At 42.1% G+C, this 14098-nt stretch overlaps 1 protein-coding gene across 1 annotated transcript in view; it reads left to right on the top strand.

Annotated features, from left to right (window-relative positions):
- The first annotated feature begins 655 nt into the window (after positions 1–655).
- LOC125484851 (COMM domain-containing protein 5-like) overlaps positions 656–14098 on the top strand; it is an 18384-nt gene continuing 4941 nt past the window's right edge. The window contains exons 1-2 of the mRNA XM_048605264.1: positions 656–780; positions 2013–2088. Coding sequence (XP_048461221.1) covers positions 656–780; positions 2013–2088 — 201 coding nt within the window. The remainder of the gene's footprint in view (positions 781–2012; positions 2089–14098) is intronic.

Raw genomic sequence — 14098 nt, 5'->3', positions numbered from 1 at the left:
ACCTTTTAGAATGGAGATAAGGAGAAACTTCTTCAGCCATAGAGCACTGAATCTATGGAATCTATGGCCAGGTCATTGAGTATATTTTAAGATGGAGATAGATAAGTTCTTGATTGTCAAGGGGATCAACGAAGAAAGCAGGAGAATGGGGTTGAGGAAACTTATAAGCCATGATTGAATGGGGAAGCAGACTGGATGGGTTGAATGGCCTAATTTCTGCTCCGATGTCTTATGGTCTTATCTCAGGAGAAAAGCTTGAATAGGTTGGGCTGATACTCATTGGAGTTGACAAAAATAAAGGGGATCCATTGAAACATAGATGCTGAGAGGATGTTTCTCTTCATGGATGAGTCTAGAATTAGGTGACATTTTAAAATCGGCTGTCTCCAATTTAAGACTGAGATGAGAAGAAAGTTTCTTTGTACGTGGGTGTCTCAGCTTTTGGAATTGCCTTGCCCAGTGAACAGTGGAGGCTGTCATTGAATATATTCAAGGCTTCAATAAGACACAGTTGTTTTATTAACAAGTGAGTTGAGGGTCATTAGGGATCAGCAGAAACATACAGTTAAGGACGCAGTCAGGTTAGCTGTGATTCCACTGAATAGTGAAACACACCCAAGAAGCCACTGCTCCTACTTCTTAATTTAACGGTCTTATGAAATGCAACACTGTTTTTGCTTTTAGGCGGTCAGTATTGGAGACTGCGGCCTTGCAAAACCGGACTCGATTGCCAACTCTTCAAGATTTCAGATGGAGAGTTGATGTGGCTATTTCTTCCAGGTAAAATAGCATTTTCACCTTTTTTTTTCTGCCTCTTCATTTCACTTTTCAGTCAATGAACATCATTTTTCCACCCAACTATCCTCTGCCCAAGCTTCTATTGATGCTCCAATCTTCCTGTCTAATCCTGTGAATACTGGCAGGTGAAAAAGGATAGCACAACATTCTTAGCAGCAACAATTTGAATATATACACCAGCTTTACCATAGCGAATGGCCTCCAGGTGCTTCAGTGAGTGCAATGAAACAAAATTAGACCCAATGCCTTGAACCAAGTTACTGGGATAGGTGACCATGAAGAGGTAGATGTTAAGGGTTGCATTGTACGGCAGGGGATTTCTGTAGCGCCTTTCTTGACCTTAATGCATTCAAAGCTCTTTGCATCTGATGAAGTTTTGAAGGGCAGTCACATAACAATTGCAATTATCATAGAATCAAAGAATCCCTACAGTGTGGAAACAGGCCCTTCGGCCCAACAAGTCCACACTGAACCTCAGAGCATCCCACCCAGACCCATCCCCCTATAACCCACCTAATCTACACCTCCCTGAACACTACGGGAAATTTAGCATGGCCAATCCACCTAACCTGCACATCTTTGGACTGTGGGAGGAAACTGGAGCACCCGGAGAAAACCTACGCAGACACGGGGAGAATGTGCAAACTCCACACAGACAGTCGCCCAAGGCTGGAATTGAACCCGGGTCCCTGGCGCTGTGAGGCAGCAGTGTTGAAAAAACTAGGTTTGTATTCTTTGAACAGGAGAGGCTGAGCATTGACTTAATTGCAGGGTAAAAAAGTTGAGATGCTTGGACCGAGAGGATTGCAAAAAGTTGTTTCCTGTAGTGGACAGTTCAGTTACCAGGGGACACGGATTTAACATGGTTAATTGAGGATTAGAGGGAACCTGAGAAAAAACTATTTCACCCAGAAAGCAGTGGGTGTCTTGAATTTGCTGTCCTGTTTGGTGGTAGAGGTGGATGTTATTATCTCATTTAAACGATACCTGGATATGCACCTGAAGTGCTGTAATCTCCAAGGCTCTTTGCCATATGATGGAGGGTGGGGTCAAAATGGGGGACTCATTTTCTCCCATTGACACACAATGGGCCGAATGGCCTCTTTCTGCACCATAACCTTTCTGTGCAGATTTTGGTTTCGGATAATTTTCAACCTAGAGCAAATGATTAGTTCCTATTTATTCAGACACTCATGCTGATTTTCTGTTTGTAGTTCTTTGACCCGTGCCTTGCAGCCTGCTATACTGATGCAGTTAAAACTGTCGAATGGTAACGTCCATCGTTTTGAAGTGAGTACATTGCAGAAAATTATATTTGTATCTTTTGGTATTCTCTCTGTCAACTTACTTGAGCCAATGGTACGAGCCCTCTTGCTAAATGAATTTGAGCACGATTATTGCTGTTTTTTGCTGACTTCTGTATATACGAATGAAGCATTTAACAAAGCATCTCACTCTCCAATGTGTCATGCTAACTTTAGTAGCACTTTCTCTACCACATGTCCGTGGCAGAATGCCTGGATGAAATGTTGGAGCTGCTTATAATAAAATATAATAAATGTAGATGCTGTAGTTTGATCCTGGCCTGCTTCATGAGATTGATTCATAGGAGCTTTAAGGTTGCTGGGCATTTGATAGGTGTCAACAGGGGCTCAGTTGGCAGTACTGTCAGCTCTGTGTCACGCTGTTGTTGGTTCATGTCCCGCTCTGGGATTTCAGCACAAAAAATTTAGGCTAACCCTCCAGTGCAGTACTTTTTTGGCATGCTGCATTACTTGCGATGGCATCTTCTAGGTGGTCTGTTAAACAGAGACGCCATCTTTTTGCTTGAGTGGATGTAAGAGATGACACAACATTCTTTCAAAGACTAGCAGTGGAATTATCCCCAATGTCCTGACCAATATTTATCGCTCGATCAAGATCCCTAAAATAGATTAACTTGTTATCGTACTGTGTTTTGTGAGCACTTGCTACGCACAAATTATCTGCTGCTTTGCCTGCATTACAACACTAACTACATTTCTAAAGTACTTGGTTCACTGTAAAGCATTTTGGGACGACATGAGATTGTGAAAAGCACTAAGTAAATGAAGATCTTTGTTTTTGCCAAGTTTTGATTGGCTGTTCAAGATAAGGCAGGTCCCAGCCCTCTTTGTTCCTAATTAAAATTAAAAATATATTCTCTCCCTCTGTGTGGGAATGCTTAGATATTTCTTAAAATCCTCTTCCATCGTCCATTGAGGTGTTCCACCGTTATCATTCGTTACTGTTTCAAACTAATGAGAGGCAGTATTTTGTTGCTGTACAGTTCCTGAAGTACAGCACAGGTTCTGATACTGGGTTAATAATGATGATTCCAAGAAATTAAATCTTGCCATTGTAATTGGTGTAACTGAATCCAGTAAATTTGGTCATTCTTGAGCTAGTGCCAGAAGATTGTCATTAAATTTGCTAGTTTGTTGTAAAATCCCCACAGATTTACTAATATCTATTAGGAACTCCAGTCTGTTCTGGTTATTCAAAAAAAAGACGAGAGAATGCGGATTCTGTAAATCAGAAACAAAAACAGAAGCTGCTGGAAAAGCTCAGCAGGTCTGGCAGCATCTGTGGAGACAAATCAGAGTTAACATTTCGGGTCCAGTGACCCTTCCTTAGAACTGATGGCGGCTAGGAATATGTTTTTTATGCAGAAGATAGGGTGGGAGGAAGGAGGTAAGGAGTAAATGATAGGTGGGGATAGAGCCCAAAGAGAGAGGAGAACAGTTGGGCAGACAAAGGAGTGAATAACAATCTGGTTAGGACGGTGTATAGCTGTTAATGAGGCCCATTAGTGACTAACAATGGATTGTGTGTAATAGCAGACTGTCATAACAAGGCCTGATGTTGGGGTAAGGACATGGGAGAGCTCAAACTCTAACATCATTGAACCTGATATTCAGTCCCGAAGGCTGTGAAATGAGGTGTTGTTCTTCGAGCTTGCGCTGACCTTCACTGGAGCACTGCAGCAAGTCTGAGAGCAGGTTTGGTCAGTGAACAGGGTGGTGTGTTGAAGGGGCAGGCAACTGGAAGCCCAGGATCTTTTTGTTCTGCAATTTCTGTTTTTTGTTTCTGGCTATTCACATGCTGTAGTTGACAATGCCATTAAGACCATAATACTGCTCCCTCAAAGTAACCTTGATCTCAAGAACAAACACATTTCCAAAAAAAAAGTTTGGAAAAATGTAATTAAGTTCTTTAATCCTACATGATTTTATTAAAAATAATTAATTTGTGGGATGGTGTTGTCAAAGGCAGGACCAGCATTTTGTTGCTTATCCCAAATTGCCATTTGAGGAGGTGGTGGTCAGCCATTTTTCTGAATCATTGCAGTTTGTGCGATCTATAAAGAGTTGTTCTCCATTCTGGCATTCGATCGATAGCTTTAGAACCGTTTCCAGTGAGATCAGAGTGCTGAAAACAGACTTTTCCAAACTGCCTGTCCTGCCAAATTCAAGAAGGCAAGTCTTGCCTAAAAGTACGACCAGATATAGAAATATCACACATTGCAGCAAAGAGAAGGCATGAGGTCTATGCAGGCTGAACAACCAAAGCCTGTGGGATTTAGTTTCTCCAGGGCTTTAAAAGAAACTGTAGAATTTAACTCCATGAACAAATTATTAGGTTTTTGGATCATAACGGGGAAATCAGATTGTAACTTTAATTAATCAAGAAACATGGGAGGGGCCAGTGCTGAAAATGAATTGTAATTAGAATCGGAGATGCATCAAACTTATATAAGTATGAATTGCTGCCAATTTGCAAATGTTATATAACCCATTTGGTCGGCTGCCCGTTCCTGCACCGACTTCTATTAAAGGCTACAAACTGCAAGCAAAACTATTTGGTCTGAGCATTTGTGACATTTAGATTTAAATCTAGATTGTGACTTTCTCCCATAAATTTGCAGAGCATTAAGAATGAGACCTGTGAAGATCCACATAGGCACCAACGACATAGGTAGGAAAAGGGATGGGGACATAAGGCAGAAATTCAAGGAGCTAGGGTGGAAGCTTAGAGCCAGAACAAACAGAGTTGTTATCTCTGGTTTGTTACCCGTGCCACGTGCTAGCGAGGCGAGGAATAGGGAGAGAGAGCAGTTGAACACGTGGCTACAGGGATGGTGCAGGAGGGAGGGATTCAGATACCTGGATAACTGGGGCTCATTCTGGGGTAGGTGGGACCTCTACAAACGGGATGGTCTACACCTGAACCAGAGGGGTACCAATATCCTGGGGGGGAAATTTGCTAATGCTCTTCGGGAGGGTTTAAACTAATTCAACAGGGGGGTGGGAACCTGAATTGTAGCTCCAGTGTACAGGAGGTTGAGAGTAGTGAGGTCATAAATAAGGTTTCAACCCTATCGCAGGAGTGTACCAGCAGGCAGGAAGGTGGTTTGAAGTGTGTCTACTTCAATGCCAGGAGCATCCGGAATAAGGTGGGTGAACTTGCAGCATGGGTTGGTACCTGGGACTTTGATGTTGTGGCCATTTCGGAGACATGGATAGAGCAGGGACAGGAATGGTTGTTGTGAGTTCCGGGGTTTAGATGTTTCAGTAAGATCAGGGAAGGTGGTAAAAGAGGGGGAGGTGTGGCATTGTTAGTCAAGGACAGTATTACGGTGGCAGAAAGGACGTTTGATGACAACTCGTCTACTGAGGTAGTATGGGCTGAGGTTAGAACCAGGAAAGGAGAGGTCACCCTGTTGGGAGTTTTCTATAGGCCTCCGAAAAGTTCCAGAGATGTAGAGGAAAAGATTGCAAAGATGATTCTGGATAGGAGCGAAAGTAACAGGGTAGTTGTTATGGGGGACTTTAACTTTCCAAATATTGACTTGAAATGCTATAGTTCGAGTACTTCAGATGGGTCAGTTTTTGTCCAATGTGTGCAGGAGGGTTTCCTGACACAGTATGTAGATAGGCCAACAAGAGGCGAGGCCACATTGGATTTGGTACTGGGTAATGAACCAGGCCAGGTGTTAGATTTGGAGGTAGGAGAGCACTTTGGTGATAGTGACCACAATTCGGTTACATTTACTTTAGCGATGGAAAGGGATCGGTATATAAAGCAGGGCAAGAGTTATAGCTGGGGGAAAGGCAATTATGAGGCGATGAGGCAAGATTTAGGATGCATAGGATGGAGAAGGAAACTGCAGGTGCTGGGCACAATTGAAATGTGGAGCTTGTTCAAGGAACAGCTACTGCGTGTCCTTGAGAAGTATGTACCTGTCAGGCAGGGAGGAAGTGGTCGAGTGAGGGAACCGTGGTTTACTAAAGAAGTTGAATCTCTTGTCAAGAGGAAGAAGGAGGCTTGTGTAGAGATGAGGCGTGAAGGCTCAGTGAGGGCGCTTGAGAGTTACAAGTTAGCCAGGAAGGACCTAAAGAGAGAGCTAAGAAGAGCCAGGAGGGGACATGAGAAGTCTTTAGCAGGTAGGATCAAGGAAAACCCTAAAGCTTTCTATAGGTATGTCAGGAATAAAAGAATGACTAGAGTAAGATTGGGGCCGGTCAAGGACAGTAGTGGGAAGTTGTGCGTGGAGTCCGAAGAGATAGGAGAGGTGCTAACTGAATATTTTTCGTCAGTATTCACACAGGAAAAAGACAATGTAGTCGAGGAGAATACTGAGATACAGTCTATTAGACTAGATGGGATTGAGGTTCATAAGGAGGAGGTGTTAGCAATTCTGGAAGGTGTGAAAATAGACAAGTCCCCTGGGCCGGATGGGATTTATCCTAGGATTCTCTGGGAAGCGAGAGAGGAGATTGCAGAGCCTTTGGCTTTGATCTTTATGTCGTCATTGTCTTCAGGAATAGTGCCAGAAGACTGGAGACTAGCAAATGTTGTCCCCTTGTTCAAGAAGGGGAGTAGAGACAACCCTGGTAATTATAGACCAGTGAGCCTTACTTCGGTTGTGGGTAAAGTGTTGGAAAGGATTATAAGAGATAGGATTTATAATCATCTAGAAAGGAATAATTTGATTAGGGATAGTCAACACGGTTTTGTGAAGGGTAGGTCGTGCCTCACAAACCTTATTGAGTTCTTCGAGAAGGTGACCAAACAGGTGGATGAGGGTAAAGCGGTTGATGTGGTGTATTTGGATTTCAGTAAAGCGTTTGATAAGGTTCCACATGGTAGGCTATTGCAGAAAATACGGAGGCATGGGATTGAGGGTGATTTAGCGGTTTGGATCAGAAATTGGCTAGCTGTAAGAAGACAGAGGGTGGTGGTTGATGGGAAATGTTCATCCTGGAGTTCAGTTACTAGTGGTGTACCTCAAGGATCTGTTTTGGGGCCACTGCTGTTTGTCATTTTTATAAATGACCTGGATGAGGGCGTAGAAGGATGGGTTAGTAAATTTGCGGATGACACCAAAGTCGGTGGAGTTGTGGATAGTGCGGAAGGATGTTGCAGGTTACAGAGGGACATAGATAAGCTGCAGAGCTGGGCTGAGAGGTGGCAAATGGAGTTTAATGTGGAAAAGTGTGAGGTGATTCACTTTGGAAGGAGTAACAGGAATACAGAGTACTGGGCTAATGGTAAGATTCTTGGTAGTGTGGATGAGCAGAAAGATCTCAGTGTCCATGTGCATAGATCACTGAAAGTTGCCACCCAGGTTGATAGCGTTGTTAAGAAGGCATACAGTATGTTAGGTTTCATTGGTAGAGGGATTGAGTTTCAGAGCCATGAGGTCATGTTGCAGCTGTACAAAACTCTGGTGCGGCCGCACTTGGAGTATTGCGTACAGTTCTGGTCACCGCATTATAGGAAGCATTGGAAAGGGTGCAGAGGAGATTTACCAGGATGTTGCCTGGTATGGAGGGAAGGTCTTATGAGGAAAGGCTGAGGATTTTGAGGCTGTTTTCGTTAGAGAGAAGAAGGTTAAGAGGTGACTTGATAGAGACATACAAGATGATCAGAGGATTAGATAGGGTGGACAGTGGGTGCCTTTTTCCTCGGATGGTGATGGCTAGCACGAGGGGACATAGCTTTAAATTGAGGGGTGATAGATATAGGACATATGTCAGAGGTAGGTTCTTTACTCAGAGAGTAGTAAGGGCGTGGAATGCCCTGCCTGCAAAAATAGTAGACTCGCCCACTTTAAGATCATTTAAATGGTCATTGGATAAACATATGGATGATGATGGAATAGTTTAGGTTAGATGGGCTTCAGATTGGTTTCACAGGTCGGCGCAACATCGAGGGCCGAAGGGCCTGTACTGCACTGTAATGTTCTATGTTCTATGTTCTAAGATGGGGTAGCATGGTGCCTCAGTGGGTAGCACTGCTGCCTCACAGTGCCAGAGACCTGTGTTCGATTCCAGCCTCTTCCAACTGTCTGTGGAGTTTGCACATTCTTCCAGTGTCTGTGTGGGTTTCCTCCCACAATCCAAAGATGTGCAAGTTAGGTGGATTGACCATGCTCAACTACCCATAGTGTTCAGGGATGTGTAGGTTAGGTGCATAAGCTATGGCAAATGCAGGTTTAGGGGGATGGGTCTGGGTGGGATGCTGTTCAGAGGGTCAGTGTGGACTTGTTGGGCCGAATGGCCTGTTTCCACACTGGGGGGTGTTCTATAACAACGCATTTGATTATTCCAATACTTCCTGGGAGGACAGTCACCCTGTATCCTCTGAATTTCAATTCATCCAAACACTGCTGCTGGTGTCCCATCTCACTCCTACTTGCAGTCACTCATCAAGCCTTTTCTGACCTAAATTGGCTCACAGTTCCCCACTATATCAAGGTTAAAATTATTTTCTTGATGTTTAAATATGTCCATTGTCTTGTTTCTCCATAATCTCTGTAGTGTAATTCAGAACCAGAATCCCCAAGCACTCTTTTTGGCTCTCGGCTCTTGTGCATTCCACCACTGCTTTTATTGATTCATGTCTTCACCCATCTGGGGCGTACACTTTGGAATTCTCCCTCCTTGAGCTTATCTATTTCCCTAACTCTTGTTTTGGGGCCCTTCGTTAAACCTCATCAGATGGTCACGCTACTTAAAATATTCTCCTTTGGCTTAGCTCCATTATTCATTATAGGACTCTGCAAAATAGTTTTGCGTGTTACATTCAGTTTGAAAAGGAAAGGAATGAGTCTAAGATATTTATTATTTCAAAAATATACTTTATTCATAAAAAAGAATTTCTTTTCTTAAACTTAATTAAGAGCAACTACCTGGCATGAAAACCAAGTGAGCTGGAATGAACTGGAAGACTCGACTTGGGGATAGATCAATTAAGAAACAGTGATAGCCATTTAAGAGTATGTTTTAGAGTATTTGGATAAGTATATTGCTACTGCTGAGAAAAATGTAAGGACAAGACTCATCATCTGTGGTTAATTAAAGAAATTAATGGAAGCAGCAAAAACGGAAAACGCATGTAATTATTGCAAAGATGAGTTGCAGATCAGATGATTGGACAGAATTTAAAGACTGGCAGAACATGACAAATTGGGAGAAAGAAATAAGAGTATGAGAAGAATCTAGTTCAAAATTGAAAAGAAACGGATAGCAATAGTTTCGATAGATATTTAAAAAGAATATTGGTCCTTGAGAGAATGGGTAGCTAATAATAGATAATAAGGAAATGACAGATGAAATGAGCAAATATCGTGCTTTTGTATTCTCTGTGGGGATAAAGAAGCATTGCAGTAATAGCTGTAAATCAGGTAAAAGAAAAGAGATATAAATTTGAAGGTAACAATCAACAGGGAAGGGGTGCTGAGCAAACAGAGAGCTGCAGGCTGATAAGACCCCAGGTGAACAATGCAGTAGTAGATGAGTTGGTTTAATTTCCCTCAATTCGCTAGAATCCTGGAGTTGGTTTAATTTCCCTCAATTCGCTAGATCCTGGAGAGGTTCCATGAGACTGGAAAGTAGCAAATATAATCCCTTTATTCAAGAAGACAGGGAGACAGAAAATAGGAAAGGTGGTTGTCGTGGGGCACTTAGAAAAAAAAACCCAATGTAAATCAGGAAGAGCCAGAGGATTTGAGTTTTTTGAGGAAGGGGAGTCTGTAGACATATAGTGGATGTTCAGAATTTCTTTAGCACAGGTTATTACACAAAGCAGAGCTCGTAGTCTAAGGGGTACGTAAGGGCTCTTGTGGCGCAGTGCTAATGTCCCTATCTCAAGTCCCACCCTCTCCAGAGGTGTGTCATAACATGTATGAAAAAGTTGATTAAAAACGTCTATTGGGGATACTTGTTAGCATTGATAGAAGATGGGCTGGCTTGCAAAAAACAGAGTCTGCATAAATGGATCTTTTTCTAATTTTCTGGATGTGACAAGTGGAGCATTGCAGGGATCTGTGCTGGGGACTCAGCTTTTTACAATTATATCAATGACCTTGATGAGAGTGAAAGCATGGTAGCTAAATTTACGGATGATACATTGAGAGGAAGCTGTTGTGAAAAGGACGTGAGATTGCCAATCAATGAGTGGGCAAAATCTGGCATATAGTGTATAAAATGGCAAGATGTGAAATTATTTACACACAGTTCTGAGGAAGGGTCACCGGATCCAAAACGTTAACTCAGATTTTTTTCTTCAGATGCTGCCAGACTTGCTGAGCTTTTCCAGCAACTTCTGTTTTTGTTCCTGACTTACAGCGTCCGCAGTTCTTGGGGTTTTTATTTTGTGAAAGTATTTACTCTGCTCGGAAGAGTAGAAAAACAGAATGTTGTTCAAATGGAGAACAGCTGCAGAATGCCCAATTGGAGAGAGATCTGAGATAGTTTTACTACAAGTTACTAAAACTTAATACGCAAGTACAAGTAATTAAGAAGGCAGATGGGATGCTATGTTTTATTCAAAAAGAATTGAACGTTAAAAAAAAAAGTAAATAGGTTATGCTTCCAATAAACACTGGTATTGGTGAGACCACATCTGGAGTAGCTGTACAGATTTGGTCATGGTTTACTGAAGGTTTACTAGATTGATGCCTGGATGGAATGGGTTGCCTGATAAGGAAAAGTTAAACAGACTGGGCTTGAATCCATTGACGTTCAGAAGAGTGATGCATAACTTGATTGAAGTAGGTTCTGAACATGCTTGAGAAGGCAGATGTGGAAACAATGTTTCTTCTGGTCGGTAGATCCATAACTAGGGAACACTGTTTGAAAATTAGGGCTCACCTTTTCAGGACAGAGATGAGAATTTTTTCCTGAGGATTGTGTGATTTTGGACTATGCTGACTCACCAGATGGTGGGGGGGGAGGACTATTGAACATACTTAAGGCAGAGAGTGATTCTTGTTGGGCAATGAAGACATGGTCATTGGGGGTATGTGGGAACGTGGAATTCAAGACAGAAACAGTTCAGCTGAGATCTTAGTGCAAGGGGATGAGGCTTGGAGGGCTGAATGGACTACATCTGCCCCCAATTCATATGTTTGGATATTGCATGAAAGGTCGCATTATTAATGCAAAAGTTGTTTATTCTACAGTGTATGCCAGTATAATTTTGTAATGTTCAAGTTTGTAAGCACTCTGCATTACCGTAAAAGCGATTATCAAACCAAAATCTTCCAGTGTGCATTATAAATGAAGTTAAACCAGGAGTTATCAGGGATATGTTGTTGCATTTGATAGCAAGCCATTAAGTTTCTTGAGTATGAGACCACTTTTATAATAAAAGGCCAGAAAATGATACTGAGCAAAAATCTTAATTCATTAAGCATCATCAGGAGTTGGAACATAAGTTTTTTTAACCAAATGAGAATAAACTATGTTGCTTTCAATCCTTAAGATATAAAAAAGCAGCCCATTTTATGGGAACCTTAAGCATTAAGTCCAAACACACCTTTATGATACACTACAGCTACTCACCAAGGCTCCTTCAGCAGGACCTTGCAAACCTCCAACCATGCAGAAGGACAGACACATGGGAAAATCATCATCTGCAAGTTCCCTCAAAGTCACATGGTCTTGGAGAAATATCATTATTCCTTCACTGTTGTTTGAACAAAATCTTAGAACTCCCTTCCTGACAACAGTGAGTGGACCTATACCACACAGAGACAGCAGTTCAAGAAGGCAGTTTACCACCACCTTTTCAAGGACACTTAGTGATTGGCAATATATCAATCAGATCCCATGAATTAACAAATAAAGACACACAATTGACAGCTTATCAAGCATTGTATGCCAAGATTATTTGACCTGTGACTATTCTACTGGCTATTTATTTGAACGGCGGTAGGATTGAAAATAACCTGAACTCCGGTTAGTATATTAAAGTGGACATTGACTGATTGCAGGCCTGCTTCCATCCAGTTTTTTGTTCTCCATTCTGTTTAATATTAAAATGAGACTATTTTAACTTTAAAGAAGAGTTCTGTGAATTTTGCTTGTTGAAAGGTACCATATCAACCTCACTACTCTACATTCAGCATTCAATTTCAATGCAATGGTCCAGTTCCTAAAGTTGTAAAGGTGTACAGCATGGAAACAGACCCTTCAGTCCAACACGTCCATGCCAACCAGATATCCTGAATTTAATCTAGTCCCATTTGCTAGCATTTGGCCCATATCCCTCTAAAACCTTGCTATTCATATACCCATCCAGATGCCTTTTAAATGTTGTAATTGTACCAGCCTCCACCACTCCGCCTGTTAGGAATCCTTGAACAAATTTAAAAAGCTCTGCAGATATTTTTAATTGACCCGTTCATACATGAAGCAGGTGAAACTTGAACTCAGCCTTCTGGCTGTGAGGTAGGGGCACCACCACTGAGCCACAGCGCCATGAAAAAGAATGCACCTGTATCCCCAGAGCATCACCTCTCACCTAGTTCTTTGAATTATGAGTGTAGTGACAATACTGATAAACCATTGTCACATCCAGTAGTTGAATGTTTTCTCAGAACAGTGTGACTTTAAAACCAGAAGGTAAAGTCTTTGTTTTAGGTACAACGCTGAGCAAGGATTTCTCACCATTTATTGTACAATCCAGTTATGGCCTTTTGTGTATCTGATTTTTCTCTAGTTACCATTGATTGGGCTTAGGTGCCAAACTCTTTAGTTTCTTTAAGGTTCTTGTGAAGATTTTGTTGCTCTGTTTGTGGATGAGGTTGTTAGCTTACTCACCGAGCTGGCTGGTTATCCTACAGACATTTCTTCACCATGCTAGGTAACATCATCAGTGTGGCCTCTGATGAAGCGATGTTGTTCCACTCTGCTTGGTGTTTATATAATCCAGTCTGTAAAGTTGGGTTGTGTTATTTCGGATTCTGTTCTGCGTGGGTTTGTATATGGGATCTAATTCCACGTGCTTGTTGATTACATTATGGGTTGAAAACCAGGCCTCTAGGAATTCCCGTGCATGTCTCTGGTTGGCTTGAGCTAGGATGATCACATTGTCCCAGTTACATTACATCGGCCAGACCTAGCCATCAGGACACATGAACACCAGCTAGCAGCAAAACGACACAACAAACTTTTCTCTCATCTCAGTACACTCGGACCATGAAGGCCATCAACTTAACTGGGACAATGTGATCATCCTAGCTCAAGCCAACCACAGATATGCTACAGATATGCACGGGAATTCTTATAAATACCAAGCAGAGTGGAACAACATCACTTCATTGGAGGTTGAACTGATGATGTTACCGAGCATGGTAATGAAACGTCTGTACAATAATCAACAAGCTCTTTAATTTCTCCCTAAACCCCTCAGCCTCTCCACCCTCTCTTTCCTCCTTTTTAGGTGTTCCTTGTAAAAACTATCTCACTGCATGACCTAACATTTTATGTGGCTCAGTATCTAAATTGAAATGCCTTGGAACATTTTATTACAATAAACGTGCTATGTGAAGCAAATTGTGGTACCCAGGGAGCACTGCAAAGATGTACCTGGGTTTGTGCATTAGTTTTCCTCAAATTCCAAAAGTGATCAAATATCAACCAATTGTTCAATTTGAATAAGGACACACAAGGACTAATCCATCAAGAAGCATATTCAGAGTTTTCAGTGAGATCTGCCATGTGGTTTGGCAGATTCTGACTTGCAAGTTGTTTGATGTCAGCCATTGTGTGCCAGCGTTTTCAGTTTCTACTCCTTTGGTAAATGTCAGCCCAATGCTGGCAGTGTGGCAAGTATCCATCGAAAATCCTCTGTCACTAATAGCACTGCAACTGAAATAGATTATCCTCGCATCCATTGGTTTCTGTTATAGATAACAACACAGTGTGGAGCTGGAGGAGCACAGCAGGCCAGGCAGCATCAGAGGAGCAGGAAAGTTGACGATTCGGGT

This window comes from Rhincodon typus, chromosome 14, assembly GCF_021869965.1.
Source record: "Rhincodon typus isolate 14 chromosome 14, sRhiTyp1.1, whole genome shotgun sequence".
In the NCBI taxonomy this organism is placed as follows: Eukaryota; Metazoa; Chordata; class Chondrichthyes; order Orectolobiformes; family Rhincodontidae; genus Rhincodon; species Rhincodon typus.
The sequence above is the reverse complement of the archived record's forward strand: the minus strand, read 5'-3'. Positions and strand labels throughout refer to the sequence as shown.